Source organism: Falco biarmicus, chromosome 1, assembly GCF_023638135.1.
Source record: "Falco biarmicus isolate bFalBia1 chromosome 1, bFalBia1.pri, whole genome shotgun sequence".
NCBI lineage: Eukaryota > Metazoa > Chordata > Aves > Falconiformes > Falconidae > Falco > Falco biarmicus.
The window spans coordinates 22,564,004-22,579,247 of record NC_079288.1 but is presented as its reverse complement, the minus strand read 5'-3'; the positions used below and the strand labels follow the sequence as shown (position 1 = coordinate 22,579,247).

General features: G+C 52.5%; 1 protein-coding gene across 3 annotated transcripts in view; it reads left to right on the top strand.

Moving 5' to 3' along the window:
- Nucleotides 1–10,288, top strand: part of CAMKK1 (calcium/calmodulin dependent protein kinase kinase 1) — a 107,977-nt gene extending 97,689 nt beyond the window's left edge. For 2 of the 3 annotated variants that reach the window (XM_056354093.1, XM_056354083.1), the window contains exons 16-17: nt 392–439; nt 3,525–10,288. In XM_056354093.1, the coding sequence (XP_056210068.1) occupies nt 392–439; nt 3,525–3,597 (121 nt within the window). In that variant the 3' untranslated portion in view covers nt 3,598–10,288. The remainder of the gene's footprint in view (nt 1–391; nt 440–3,524) is intronic. The other variant, XM_056354102.1, reaches the window with a different exon arrangement.
- The last annotated feature ends 4,956 nt before the right edge of the window (nt 10,289–15,244 follow it).

Genomic DNA, 15,244 nt, shown 5'->3' with positions numbered 1-15,244 from the left:
AGCCAGTGGCCCCATGCCTGTGTGGCTCTACTGGCACTGAGCTCAGCCGCCGCACGGCACGCGGTGGGGGTGCCGTGACCGTGGTGGGACACAAACCCCCCAGAGGTGCCAAACGACGTGGACCAGGGAAGCACAGCTGGGCACCAGCGGTTGCTGGAGGCCCTCTGGAGCTCTCGGCAGTGGTAGGGGCTGGAGTGGGTTTGTACCAGTGCTACCAGTGCCCGTCCTCGGCCGTCCTCCAGGCTGCAAGTGGATGTGACCGATGCTCCATCCTCCGTTTCACTAGGAGGATGCTCGCTAGGCTTGTTCGGTACAGAAATACAAGCTTCTTTGCCTGCTGCCATCATCTTCATGATCACTTTCTTCCTTTGTCTCATTGTTTTGCTCTCAGGGACAGGCTCCTCTTAAACCCATCTCTGTATTTGCATCCGTCTTTAAGGTAATTCAGTGTTCGTGTTTCCCCTGGGTGCTATAGAAACGTGTGTCCCCTCCTCAGCCTGCGTGATTTGTGTGGTAGCGAGAGTGTTCGGCTCCATCCTTCCTTCCTGTAGGAGCAATTTTACTGCAGTAATTCCGTGTGCCTGACGCTAATGCGTATGTATGCTCTTTTTATTAGGATTATTTGTGGTTCTTTGGCGTTTGGAGAGGGAGGGGTGGAAAAAGCCACTTGGGTTTTAGCAGGGACTGCTGCTCGGCCCCACGTTCGTGGAAGGAGTAGCCACAGAATTTCGGAAAGGCTGAGTTTTATAATTCAGGCTCAGGTTTAATGTTTTAGGGGTTATGCAAAAGAAAGAGATGCCCATGTTGGCTGCTCCGTGCCAGCACCATCCCACCTCCGCCAGGACCTCACTAAAACATGGTCATCTGTGTCCCACCAGCTGCACAGCCCCTTCTGGGGAGCAGTCAGTCCAGTTAATTCTGTTAAATAACAAAACAACATTCTGTGCAAACCGTGACAAACTGGTTTCTAAACATCTGGGTGCGAAGTCTCAGCATCCAGCGCTTAGGTGGGACACAGCCTCCCCCCAGGCCTGGGGGCATCTGGGCTGAGGCACCAGGGAAGTCACCAAATACCTCTGGGAGCAGCGCCGCCGCGCTGGAGGCTCGGGCTGGCCCGGTTCATTGCTCCGAGGTGAATGGATGCACCAGAGCCAGGGTGCCACCTTCTCCAAGGGAGGAAGGACTTGCAGAGATTCTCCAAAAATAGTTAGGAGAAGGCAGGAGGAGGAGGATGGGGACTGACGTGACTGGTGCCACTGCCTGCGGCTAAATTTCTCATGGAGAACTTTCCAAGAGGACTTCACCAGCCTAGATGAGGGCAGATTATTGGTACTTAATGGGTACTCAGTGGAGGAACTAAGCACTTACCAGGGTGTGTTTGTGTGTATATGCTGTGATTTGGCTCTTTGTAGGTTGTCCCACTCCATCCCTGTCCTGTGCTGCCTGCGTTTCAGAGGGAAGTGCTGTGAGGCTTGTTCCTGGCTGGGCACAAAACCCTGTGTAAGATACTCAGTGGTGGTGGTCTTCCCGCAGCTGCTGTGGTTAGCAGCAACATGGTCTCCTGGATAGTTGCACAGGTTAGGCTTCACTCACCTGTGCTTTACAAAATGTCACAGAAATCCAGTCTTATGTCTTAAAAAGAGTTATTTCATGGAAATTCATGTCTAGCGGCAGGTCTCACAGCACAAGCCCCGGCTCCCATGCAGACTGCAGAGCACTGACCTCCCACCTTACGTGCAACCCACGTTTAGCTGCTATTTGCCACTGTGTGGGTATCGTGTCACCCTGTTTTGTGTTGCACCCCTCCTGCTCTGCCAGAAGGTGTTTGGAGAGGCAGAAGGTGCTTGGAGCAGGGGGAGCACTGAAGGCACCGCAGGCACAGGCTTGGCCGGGCAGGGAGCAGTGCTGTGCCAGAAAACACCGCTGCTGCTACACGGGGTGATAAATCGTTTCAAGAGGGTGATGACAGGCTGTTCCTCAGCCTCCCCTACGGGGAAATGGTCCACGCTGCAGGTTCAAGGTCAGGTTTATCACAGGGCTTTGCTGGAGCAGAGAAGGGAACGTGATTTTTGATAACGTCTGTTTTTTTCAAAAATCCGTATACACGGATGTGTGATTTCAGTGTCGTTCCCAGCCAGCCAACAACCCCAGAGCCCCGGCTCCTGGCCACTCTGTGCTCCAGGCACACACAGCGGCGCTGATCTCCGCTGCCGAGCTGGCTTCCTCACACAGACCGGTTCTCCCGTGGCCGGGTTGGGGTGAGCGAGGCTGGACACCCCGGGGGATGCAGATGCTCGGGGTGGCATCACCTCTGGCGCCCTGCGGATACCGTCACGCCTTCGTGGTGGAGAAACGAGCGCGTTGGGTGTGAGTAGCCTGCCTGCCGCGGGTGCATGGGTGGCACCTGGAGGTGTCACGTTTTCTCCATTCAGCCTGGAGCAGGGACAGCTTTCCCTGGGCAGATCTCAGTCACGGGCTGCCTTATGGCTGGCTGGCCTGGATGGAGCTGTTCCACCTCAAGGATGCCCCGGAGCGCGATGCTGCTGTGCTTGTGGCTGCCAGCGCGGCTGGGGCTTGGCGCTGGCTTTGCCAAACGGGCTGGTGCAGCTCACAGCCCTTCAAAGATGCCCAGCCTGAGACAGCAAAATGCTCCATCAACCTCAATGTCTCCAGTCATGCTTCAGAGTGATGCCCTCAGGAGCTCTGAGCCTTCCTCCTGCTGGCAGGGGTAGGGTGTCCCATCCCATCTCTGTCCCATCCCATCTCTGTCCCATCCCATCTCGGTCCCATCCTGCTGCAGCAAAGCTCAAGCCTTCTACATAAGCAAACATCAGAAATTAGGAGTGGGAGGAAAAGGCTGAAGGTATCACGGTGTACCTACAATGCCAGTAAGTTACCTCAGCTTTTTGAAGGTGTTTTTTAAGGTGTGTTTTAAGGACTGCTGCTCTCAGGTGCTGAGCTGTTTTAGGGACCAAGCAAACTCATAGAAACTGAAATCAAACAGCTCTCATGTGGGGAAAACAGGGTTCTGGTAGAACCATTCCATTCTTACTGCCATTTACAGCGGGGCTTTGGAGAAGCAGTTTATGGTATCGAGCCATCACTCTGATATTTAAAAAAAGAAAAGAAAAAATCAGATTAAAGGAAAGCAAACCAGAACTCCCCAAATACAGACCAGATAATTTGGAATCGTTGCTGCTGCTCTGCAAGACTCCCTCCAAGAGCCAGGTAACTCCTCATGCTGCTGCAGCCAGGAGAAGGGCACTGAGGGGAGTGCAGAGCTCAGCCTTCAGGGTGCGGAGACCCAGCCAGGGCACAGGTACAAGCTGCCCATGCTGCAGCGCATCGAGCTGGGATGTTGCTGAGCTGTTTATGCAGTACCAGCACGACAGGCTGCTTCATTGCTCTTCCCTCTTAATACTGATGTTGTTGACCTGGGTTGCTCATTGGAAAAAAACACCCCCTGCTTTATATCTTGCATTGCTGTGTGCCTATAATCTCTTTATTTCGTGTCATTCGTGTAGAAAACAAGGGAGCAGAGAAGGCAGCAGGGACCCGGAGCTGCCCGACGTGTGTGAAGATGAAGCTACATCCTGAAGCTGCCTGGCTGTGCAGGCTGGTCACTCACGTGCTGCTGCTGTTGTATCCATCATGGTGTTGTCTAGCACCCATCTGCCCTCATCACCAAGTCTGGGGCCTGCAAAGCAAATAAAAAAAAAAAAATTAAAAAAAAAAACCACCACAACCCAAAAACGGACCAACCCAGAAAACCAGAAAGGAGGAACAGAGCAGCAATAAGGAAAAGAGGAGCCCTCGGGCAGCATGGCTGGCAGGGGGCTGGCTCGGCCTCGTGGGCGGCTGCGTTCTTCATGCAAGGTGTCCGTGCGCTCCTCCGTGTGTGCCTTGCTCTCCACTTGCGCTTCACGTGTGGGCTTTGTAGTTGGGTGTCTTGGCCGATGAACGCGGTTTTATTTGTAACGCGAGGAACCAAACGTCTCACGGGTCGGTCGCCCTGGAGACTTTTTTTTTCCTTTGCTTTTTTGCATTCTCTATTTTAAGCATCAGGAAAAAAAATCATTACATCAGAGTCAGGTTTTATATCAGAGGGTAACTGTTTTATTTAATGCACGGGTAAAGCACTTCTGTATATCGGGACACGGTCCTGCTCCTGTTGGAGCTGATGGCAGAATTTCTATGGATGGTCCTGCTCCTGCAGAATTTCTATGGATATCAGTTAAAGGAGGATGAAATCTTGCTGTTGGAGCAAATGCTGTCACTCTCTATGCCTTTCCTTCTCTTTTTTTCCCTTCTCTTCTTACCCCTCAGTTCTTGCACAGTGTAAATCCTGCCAGCGTCGGTGGCTTTAGTCAGGGCAGCGTCATCAAACAGAATCACTCGATATTCCCAGTAACGTGCAATGAGCCTTGGAAGGTCACAGAGACCTGGTGCACTGGGATGTGCTGTGGCGTGGAAGGGCTTAGTGCACCCAGGGCATCTGCTAGCCAGGCATGCTCTTCCCGAGGGGCTGGGGCTGCCCTCCATCCCCTGCGCCCAGCCCTGTGCGCACGGACCTTGTCCTCAAAGCTGAAAAGAAGTAGCAGCTTTGGGGTTTATTTTCCTGAAGGATGATTTCCTTCCCCTCACTCATCTCTCAGCTCCTTTTAAATTACGTACCTGGTGCTCGTCAGCTTTAATTTCCTGATAAGTGACCCAAACTGGGAGAGCTCCCTGGCATGCCAAATGTTGGTAAAGGGTTTTTAGACTAAGGGAAGTGACAGAACACAAATGAGATCAAGACTTGATCTTTTGGGTTTTTAAGGCTTTAATTTTTAATTTTATTTTAAGACTGTCATTTTGATGCACGTGCTGATGCTGCTATTTTATCCATAGTTTGCTTCTAAACTTGGGATTAGAAGCTTCATCTCTACAGTTTGATAACAGGTGAGAACTTGCACTTAAAAGGGCAAAGGCAGCTTTTTCAGTGGCTGTTGACTATAAGGAATTTCACTCCTACACTCAGAGTAAAAACCAGTAATACCAATCCATCAAAATATCCGTTAGCATTTTCCCTTGAGCTTTAGGGGGTTTGAGCATGCCCCTGGGAAGCTCATGGGATTGGACTCTTATTTTATAGTACTTAAATAAAGGACACGACGAAATTTGGTTCCTACTTCATCATAGTGTCTTTTTTCAGGTTAATCCTGAGGGTTTGGGACTTTTTTCCGGGACTTTTTTCCCTAATTTTTTGTGCCGGGGGATACGTGCATGAGGGTTGTTGGTAGCGGCTGGTGTACTGGTGTTGCTGTTCTGTTCACTGCAGCCGTTGGGTGGTTTGCAGCGTTTCTGTACCAGTGGTACCAGTGCCTGTCCCCAGCCTGCCACCTCGCCTCGCTCATCTTCAGCCACCTCGGTGGTATGACCAGAAGCAGTCACCAGCCGGAGCTCTGCCCCACATCTCACCTGTAAATATTGGCAAATGGGGAAATAATATCGCAGCGAGTGTGTTTTATCAAGGGGATCTTTTGATTTTTAAAGCAGGCAAAAGTGTTGGATCCTGTAAAGGTTACTGCTCAGGGCCTGCGCTCTGCATTGCTTGCAGCCGGGTGGCAAATCCTGCCTGCATTTGTGTGGCTGCAATGGCTGTGCGCTCAGCATCCTCCGCGGGCCCGTGGCTCTGCTCCGGCTGCATGCCATGATGCATCCTGCGGGCTGGCGCTTGCATCCCGCTGCCTTGTGATGAAGATGTAAGCACCCAGAGGAAGGGATGGAAGATGGTGATGAGGACTTGGCAAGCCTGAGAGCGCAGGGGGGGCTCTGCAAATGTGGGAGGGGGGACTGGCCAGGAGGAGCCATTGCCTGCGGAGGGGTTGGTCTCTGGATGCAAAGTGGTGTGTGCTGGGGACAAAGCGCTGGGATTGCCACCAGGTCCTGCTGCACGCCAGGGGCTGAGCTGAGCAGCCCCAGGGAAGTGGTGGGAGCAAACTGGTTTGTGGAAAAATGGACCTTCTCCAGCGGGTGTCCTGGGGGCTGGGGCTCGGGCTGGCTGTGGCAAGGACAGGCTGCTGGCAGTGGGAGGAAGGCTGTGGTGCTGGGTGAGTGCCCAGCCTGCGTGGGGAAGTGACCTTGGGTCAAGGGCATGTCTCGGGAAGTTGCCTTACCCCTGGGAGAAAAGGCAGTACCTGTAGTCCTTATCCCCGTGGGACTTCTGAGGTCTAAGCAATACTGGAGTCGTGCTCAAAGAGCTCTAAGACTGCAAACATGGGGATATTTATTGTATTTTTAATATATGGTAAGAATAATTTGCTAATTCAGTCAGTGTTTGTGGTTATTCTCATGATGCCCAAGAGGCTGGGAGATAGGGGGGCAAGGCTGCTGGAAGGCTGTTCTCAGCCTCAATTAATGCAACCAATTTAATTATAATTTACTGGTTATGTCATGCTTCTGTAGTGGTAGCTGAAATGTCATTTCAGTTTTGGAGAGAATGGGTATTTTTTATGATTATCCCCAAATTGGTTTTGAAACAGTTGCCCTTTCGGCTGAAAGAAATAATTCTGGAGCTGTTCCCAGAGGTCCAGGGAGCGACCAGGGCTGCACAGCTGAGCTGGTGTCACACCTTGGTCCCCAGCCAGCCCGCCAGCCTCTGGGGTCAATCCTTTACCTCCCAAACTCCTCTGTATTGCATTGCGGATGGCAGCCTGAAACCTTGCCTGAAATGAAATGAGGAAGGTGCAGCAGCAGCAAGAGAAACGCTCGGATTTATCCAAAGGCTTGGTAAGGCGACTGTAAAAACACGCATCTTGCTTAACTGCAATGAAATTTTTATGTACGCGCACGTTAGGGCAACTGGGAGCAACTCTGTTTTGCTCTGAAGAATGGAAGAGGCTAAAGAGATGGTATTTATTTGAAAATAAACATCTTTGGCAAGCCAGTCCTTTTATCTGTCGAGGAAAGTCATTCTTTTTAGCTGGATGGCTAAATACTTGTGAACGTGGGGACGGGGTCTGGCATGGCAGGGCAAATCTGAGCTGGCATGGGCACGCACTGATACTTCTCTGCATACCCTGCATTTTTGCCCTCCAAATCCTTGCTTGCCCCTGTTATTCCTGGAGTACCAGCATCCCACAAAAAGAGGTACTGGGATGCTCTGCAGTGTGTCAGCGGGGTCTGTCGTGGGGAGGGCTCCTCTTTCCCCCCGTGCGATGGCAGGCTCGGCTCTGGTCAGCTTTGGTGGGCTTTCCCAGCTTGGGGATGGCCTGGAGCGAGAGGCCCGGAAAGAAATTTCTCTTCTGGGGACATGGCATACCCTTTTGGTCTCCAGGATGTCGATTTCTTTGTCTTGTTCAGTTCAGTTCAGGAGGTAGTGCTACGTAAAAATCCTGGTTTAGTGTCTCCCGTCTGGCACGGAGGGATGCTGCAGTGATATCTTTAACCCTTTGGGCAGGAATGTGTCACTGTGAATGTCACACGTTGCAAAGAAATGAGCTTTTCAGCGTTTTAATGATGCATTGCAGCATGTGAACACGTGCACAGATCACCACTCACGGTGTTTATACCTCAGCTCCCCAGCCGTGCCCATGTAGGGGCTACGTGCGTTTCCCAGTGGTGTAGCCTCCAGACACGGCAGTGTGGGCAGACGTGGTGCAGTTGTGTGATGTGGCCCCGGAGCGGGAGCAGGTCCCTGGAGCAGGTGTGTGGAACCGAGAGGGTATTTGCAGCGAGCCTGTGGCCGGGGGTCCGTGCTGCGAGGGGCAGAAGGAATCCCTGGGAGCTTTGGGTGCAGCGCCGTCGCTCCAGCCCGATCCATGTAGGAGCCTCTTCTCGCAGGAGAAGCTAAACCACCTGCAGCAGTCAGTGCGACCGTGCCGTGAATATTTTTTTTATTTTTTTCAGTGCCTTGAGACACAAGAAGCAAGCTGCTCAGCAAAAAAATGGGCTTTCTGAAAGGTCAAGTGGCACATGTCTGTGACATGCTTGTCAGCCTTCGGAGGGTGGGTAACTCAGGCGTGTCCTTTGCCAGTCACGGTGGCATCAGTTGCTCTCTTGTTTGTGTCACATCTGGGGCCAACATCTCCTGCCCGGGTGGTGGCTCACTTTTTGCATCTTGCAGGTTGCAGATTTGAGAAATTGTTGCGTTTCGGAGCCAAAGGCGCACGTGGAGATGCGTGCCGAGGTCACTGCAGGTTTGCAGGCACAGGGGGCTGCAGCCTGCCGCGGGTACCAGCACGGGCTGCTGCCCTTCCCTGCTGCAGAGAGATGCTGGGGGGCTGGAGATGGGAAATGGGGTGGCTTTGGGTATCTCCTCCTTGCATGTCCCCTGTGATACACCATGGGGGGGACACCTGGTAAGTGCATGTCTGGCGAGCCCAGCATGCTCCTGCCACTGTGCCCCATTCTGTGCCTGCCCCGTCCGCTTTGGCAGGTCTCCATCTCCCCTGCTCCGTGCCAGAATTTGCCCCCTGAGCCAAGCAACAGAGTGCAAAACCCACGGAGGCTAAATACAGCCCCGGCTCCTTGCAGCGCAGTGTTGCTAACCCAAGCTGTGTTGTTTTGGGGGTCCTAGGGAGAGTGGTTTGACAAACGCTGCCCTGGAAAACATTCCCAGGGAATAAAACAGGGAAGGTGGGAGCAGCCAGGGGTTGGCCATGGGAAAGCTGGTCTTGTGTATGGCTGCATCCGAAGGGAGCCCGGCGGGGGTACAGCGTAGCTGTTCCCTGCAAAACAAATTGCAACTCCATGAAATGACTCCCTGGATGGGGTTTAATTCCTTCTTTATCGCCAGACTTGCAAGGGGAGCTGGTGGGAGGAATTTTGTGTTCCTTCAGCACAGCTCGATGTCCTGAAGCCGTTGGCAGCCCTGAGGCAGGGGCTGAAGGAGGTTTTTCCCCATCTCTGTGGTGGGTGGCCAGGAGAGCTCCTTTGCTCCCTCTGGCTCAGCGCTGTCCTTCTTGTATCTTCTCCAAGAAAACCAGGAGATTTGTCCTGCCAGCCCAGGGGCTTGGTCCCAGCCCCTTGGAGACCCAGGCTCTCTCTAAGGGTCCCACCTGCCCTTGCTGGTGCTCAGAGCCCCTTGTCCCCCACCAGCTGCAGCGAGGAACAGCCCTTAGCTGGTGCTTTGGGCTCTCTTCCACCGAGCAGCGCAGTCGGGTACATGAGAAGCTATGGCATGATTTCAAGTGATGCTTTGATGGTGCAGCTAGTGCAGGAGATTCAGAACAAACGCGGCAAGGACTGTTGTTGTCTCTCTGGTGGTGTCTCTGGGCAGACTGGCTGAGCGAGCTAAAAGGGTCATTGGTGGTCCTGGACAGCTTTATCAGTGATTTCCAGACGTAGAGCCCACGTCTGCTGTGTTTTGCTAGGTGCTCAGTATCGGTGTTCTGTTCTGCTGCAATAAAAGAAGGTCCGTCTCTGGGATGGGCGATGTGACCTTTGTGTGGGATGGGGACAGCGGGAAAGGCAGGCTCCGTTCTGCCCCGAGAGGATGGGGATCTCACTAAGTGTGACAACATTTGCAAAGGAGGAAGGACAGTGCTGGGGGTCCTGCTGAGAGCTTGGGCACCTTGGGTACCTTGAGTGTCCAGCAGGATTACTGGAGCCTGGAAGGCAGATTGTTGTTTTCTGTGTGTGTATATAACTTAGCTTAGGTACCAAACTTCGCTCTACCAGGGCACACTCTCAGTGGTGTTTGCTGAGCACAGCACTGAAAGGGATTTCTTTTCTGGCCCAGAGCCTCCCACAGCAGGCCATACTTGGACCAGGTTCCTCCCAGCCTGAATTAACCTGGATTATCCCATGACCCTGTTGCTCTGAACGCAGCCTTTCATGGGACGAGGGAAGGAAAGGATCTTGAGAGTTAGTTGCTGCCTGTCACCTTTCCTTCCTGAAGCAAAGCCATGTACGCTCAGGGTCGCTGCTAGCGGACACCCAGGCCCCAGGCAGTGACCACAAGCCATCAGTCAAAGCATTCCAAAAAAACTGTGTAAATTCAAGAAAGAGTAAATTGCAACTTTTGAGGATATAATTGGGATCCTCTGTGCCGTAATTTTGCTGCTGTCTTTGATTTACAGGCCTGTTCTGTTAGGATTTAAGTCTCTCGTTATACTTGATGTTAAATATATGACTCTGTATGTACTCTGCTATAATTCAAGCATGACGTATATGCACTCAGTACTGTAATGGCACGTGGCTGTTACACTGTAAATATGTACCATGAATAGAGAGGCTTATTTTTTGCATGCTTTTGTACTCTAGAACTGAAGAGAAAATGACAATAAAGTCCACAGAGATGACAGTGGGTGTAAGTGCAGTTCCAAGAGGCGCTTGTTGCTGGCTCTTGTGTGCTCTCTGCTGTTCGAGCCCTCCCTGTGCTTTGAGCTACAGCAAAGAAGGGGCTTAGAGGGTTCCCACCACTCCTTTCATCCCTGCCCTTTCCTTGTTGGGCTTTTCCCTGGACAAAGAGACTCAGCGACCCATTGCGCTTCGGTACGGCATCACCAACGGTTACAACATCTCGCTGTAACGGAACCTGTGAGGTTGGTCTTGCCTTAATGGCATTTGGTTCCAAAGGAACATGTAATTTGCTTTGGAGGGAATTGCCTAGAGCTAACTCAGCATGGTTTGTGGAAACCTCAGCAAACCCTGGGCTTGCCTGGTGCTGCTGGGCAGGACTGGGGCGCTGAGCCCACGGTGCTCCGGGGACCTTGCTCCAGGGCATGCAGAGGCACCATGCCCATCTCATTCTTACAATGCTTATAAAAAAGAAGAGGAAAAATAAAATGAACCACAAGGTGAAGGCGTCTGTCTCATCACCTGTCATTAGTGTTCTGCCCAAACAGGCAGCTCATTCACGGGTATGTAAATGGCTAGTGCCATTTTCACATAAATGAATGTGAAAGGACCCGAGGGACAAAGTGGCAGTGACCCAGCTCTAGGGTCTTCTCTGCTCACCGAGATGTCCTGGGCTTTGCTGGTTCCCCTGACACCTTGGCAGCCTGTTGCCGGCACCGCAGTGAGCTGCCCAGGAGGAGCCAAGTGCCCTGACCAGAGGGGACAACCGGGCGGTGTGTCCCTGGCACAGCCCAGCGCCGGCAGCACGGCATCCCCTGCCTCGCTGCCCTCGCTTTCCCTCTGCCATCAGCGGTCAGGGGACAGAAACAGGGACACCAAACCCTTTCCAGCCAGGGATGGTCTTGGGTCCAGGTCTGCAGAACTGACCCGACAGCAGGAGTACACAGAAAAAAGAAGAAACCTGGAGGCAATGTATCCCGAGGTGTGTTTTGTCGGTAGAGCTGTGCTGTTGTCAGGAGGGTATGTGCTGGGGGTGAAAGCTCAGTTTTGCTGGACCAACATTGTTTCTAGATGCTTCAGCAAAGTCTCCAAGTGTGGGCAGAGCTTTGCAAATCCCCACCTTCCCCTTCCTCCTGCCCCGAAGAAAGCAGGAGCCCACTTTGTGCTATAGCCAGTGGTCGTGTGCCGGGAAATTCATCCCATCAGCAACATCCCTGCCTGACTGCCTGAGCCAGTCCTTCCCTCTCCCCCGACAGCTGCTGGAGGATGGCAAGGCACGTCCCTGCCTCATGTTAGGATGTTACAGCTTCGTTTTCAGGTCCAGCTCGCAGCAGCTGGCTGCACACCGCAGCCATGACTGGTGCTTCCCAGCCAACCCCACTAAGCCAAACCCTTGCTATTTATTTTGCAAACGCTGAGCAAAAAGCACTTCGTGGCCCTGTCACTTGTAACGAAGGATAACAGCAATTACCAACTCCTAGGTGCAGCCCCAATTAAAACAGAGAGGGGTTTGGCTTGCATTTTATAAGCCACGTAGCTTTATTTATTGCCTGGGGATGTTTCTTTCTAAGAAGTCCAGTCTTTGCATTTTTTGTTCAGGGAATGGCCCTCTCCGGGTTGGCGATGGGAACGGGTGCCTGCGGCTCTCTCGGATCACAGCAGGGATGGCTGGGGCTCAGTGGCTGCAAGGGGCACAGGCTGACTCGCTGCTGGAAAAGCCGGGGGGAGCTCCATCACCAGCTCCTGCGGGCTCCAGGCAGCCACTGAACATCACTGTAAACTTTTATCCTCCTTCCCCCCCTGCCCCAGTTGTGTTTCCTAGCTTGTTTCTGGCACCCCAGCGCCAAATGAGTGACCGACAAGCTGTACCCTGCTTATGTGCCGGGTCACTCCGTGCTGCAGCGATCCCCACCAGCTGGGTAAGGAAGGTGCCGCTTCGCCTTGTGCCAACGGAGAAGTGATTTGTGTGATAAGCTCAGAAAAACACGCTCAGATGTGCCCCAGTGCCACAGCAATGGGGCTGGACCCACCGCAACCACTACCAGGAAAGGACGGAAAACCACTCGGTAAGAGGGACCGGCAGGAGCTGGGGGTGCGAAGGGGCACATCGAGCATCACTAATGCGCCGGCACTTTTGCTGGGTTCATGCGATTGCCCACGCCCGTGCCAGGTGGACTGATACCCCAGTGTTTGAAGTCACATAGTCGCTTGTTCCCTGGGGATGCTGCATCCTGGTCCCACCTCGGCAAGGCACATCGCTGCTACAGTCACGCATCCAGCCCTGAGATGCCATCAGTGACGTGTCCCAAGCCAGTAAGTGTTCCCAGGGTTTATGGTCGTGTTGGGATTTCACTGGGACTCGGTCTGGGGTTTGATCCAGCCAGGTAAATGGCTTGAAAGCCACCCCTCCTCATTTTCTTCTAAATGGGTTGCGTTTCCAAATGGATTTCTTGAGCAGTAAATTATAATTTAGTGCTTAGTATAATATTCATTAAGAGCTCACTTCTGCTGTAGCATTATACCAAATACTAATTATTAGAAATTAAGGTGACAGGAGGGAATAATACTCTGAGTTGTGTAAGTAGGAGTAATAACAGCCTGGGAGGGATAAGCAAAGCAAAGCAAAGTGGGAGAATTTCCTTTCTATGGGGAAATGAGAGGCAACAAAACCCCCAAAGCAGGCATGGAGCCACGGCTGCCTGGGCAGAGGGTATGCTGTGAGGTGCCAGGCAGGACAGCTGCTGGGGGAAGGGGACAAAAAATAATTAAGCGGAGGAGTCACTGTTGTGGGATCATTGGGTTCCAAGTGTCCGGTTTTGGGGCATCTCTGCCTGGCAGCATCCATACAGGGAAATGAGCTCCAAAGGTTCAATCTTGCCTTGACATTATTTTTCTGCTTCGTTTGCTTAGTTTATTATGATTTTTTTTTTCCTCTTCAGGCTGAAATTAAATTTCCTACAATGATTTCCAGCAAAACACAGGAAGATGTTTCTGCTGAGTCTGGTATTAGATGCCAGCATGTGTCCTTACAAGCTGCAGGTTTGGGTGCTGGTAAGCAGGTGCTGCCTGGGTTTTGGGCATGGTCCAGCTACAAATGGGTGGTGGTTTTAAAGCAAAAGTTACAGCCCAGGTGGAGCTACACCACATTTTGTTGTGCCAACTTTGGCCACTACCGCCACTGAAAACTGACTGCAGCATCGGTAGGATGGATGAGGGGCAGGATGAGAAGCAGGGGAAGCACCCGAAGCCAAGCAGGGCTGTGCGAGGGACGTGTATTTTCCTGTCCCCAGCGAAGGGGGAGTCATCAGCCCTCAGAAGACACAGCCCCAACCGAGTGTAACCCCGTTATGAATTTCACCCTTTATTATTCGTGCTGCTCCACACCAAGCTGCACAGCCGCCTCCGAGGCTCCCCTCCAGCGCAGGCTGTTTAGCCAAGCTCCCTTTTTCCTATGGTTTAATTAGGGGGAAAAAATGACCTTGTATGTGAAAGTGATCCCTTTGTTGCCAAACATTTCCAGGTTTTTTCTTTTCTTCTCGAAGTAGGAAAAAGCCATTTACTGTGTTCTTTTCTATGGCCATTTCCAGGGAGGTCCAGCAAACACAGCCAGGAGCCATCAGCAACCAAGCCCTGACCGAGTTTCTTCGCTTGAGTAAATCAGTGTTTTGCAGCTAATGTGCTCCAAATGCCCATTTTCTGTGCCCCATTTATTTTCACGCAGGGGCTGGGGTGCAGGGGAGGCAGCAGCAGGGCAGCTCTCCGTAAATCCCACTCAGGCCCTTGGTGCTTTTGCTCCCATCAGATTTTATGGGGTGTGATGTGCAAAAACATTAGGGGAGAGCTGCCGGGCACACCAGCCCGGAGACCTCACGTCGCCCGTCTCCCTCCCTCCCTGTCAATCTGTAATTTTTTTTGGCAGGGGAGGTTTCTCAGGGCTGTTTCAGGAAGGGAAGATGCTCTTGCTTAGCCTGGGCCAGCCAAAATCCCTGCAAAAGAGATTTTTTTTGGCATGATAGGGTTTTTTTTTCATCTTCTCCCTGTCCCATCGGTCCCTTCAGCCCCGCTGCGGGATGGGGACGGCAGCCCTGAGCCCTGTGCCAGCGAGGGAGGGACTGACCCGCTGCCACCTTGAGGTGAAGCAATTAAAGCATGTGGCTGCCACCAGCGTTTCCTGACTGTAATTAAAGCTTTTAACGAGGAGACATATGGTAACCCCTCCCCCCCAGCCCCAGGCTGGCATTTTGCCAGCTGTGGGTTTATTAACAGCTGCTAATTACCCCATCATTCAGCCTATACCTAGAGGAGGGCTGCATCGCCTGGCCCCAAGTGCTCAAATCAACTGTGAATGCTGCCCAAAACAAATATTTTATATCTTTTTTTTTTTTTTTTCCCTTGCATTGGGAACTGAACCCCCAGGCACTTGCAGGGCATTTTGGGGACATGACCACCCCTGGGACACGGTACTGGCTCCTTCCTCGCTGTACCCGACCCCCTCCTCCCTGCGCAGGGGCTGCCAATCTGACTGCAGGTCCTCGCAGCCAGCGAGCTTTTTCTGTTCCCTGAGGTGAGTTTTGCTGAAAACCTGACCGTACCGGTAGCTGCAGTGGGTTTTGAAGCCTTCCCTCACCCTGAAGACCCCCCAGCCCCAGCGAGCCTCGGGTCTCCTGCGTATCCCCGGACCAGGAACGCGTGTTATCCTGGTAAGAAAACTGGTGGCTTTGTTCCCCCTAGTCTCAGCTCTGCTGCTGGGGTGTTTACTGGTGACAGTGGGGCTGTTTGCCCCCTGCAAAAGGCTCTTGGTAATGCATTACAACAGCTGGTTCTGTTTTTTACGTTGGGTCTTGTGGAGTACCTGGCTCCCAGCCTGGGTCTCTTTGAATCTTCCAGCTCCACGCAATTGTGTAGAGAAAACGAGGATTAAAATCAACCAATGGAAGTTTCTTTAAGGGCCGGTCCCAGG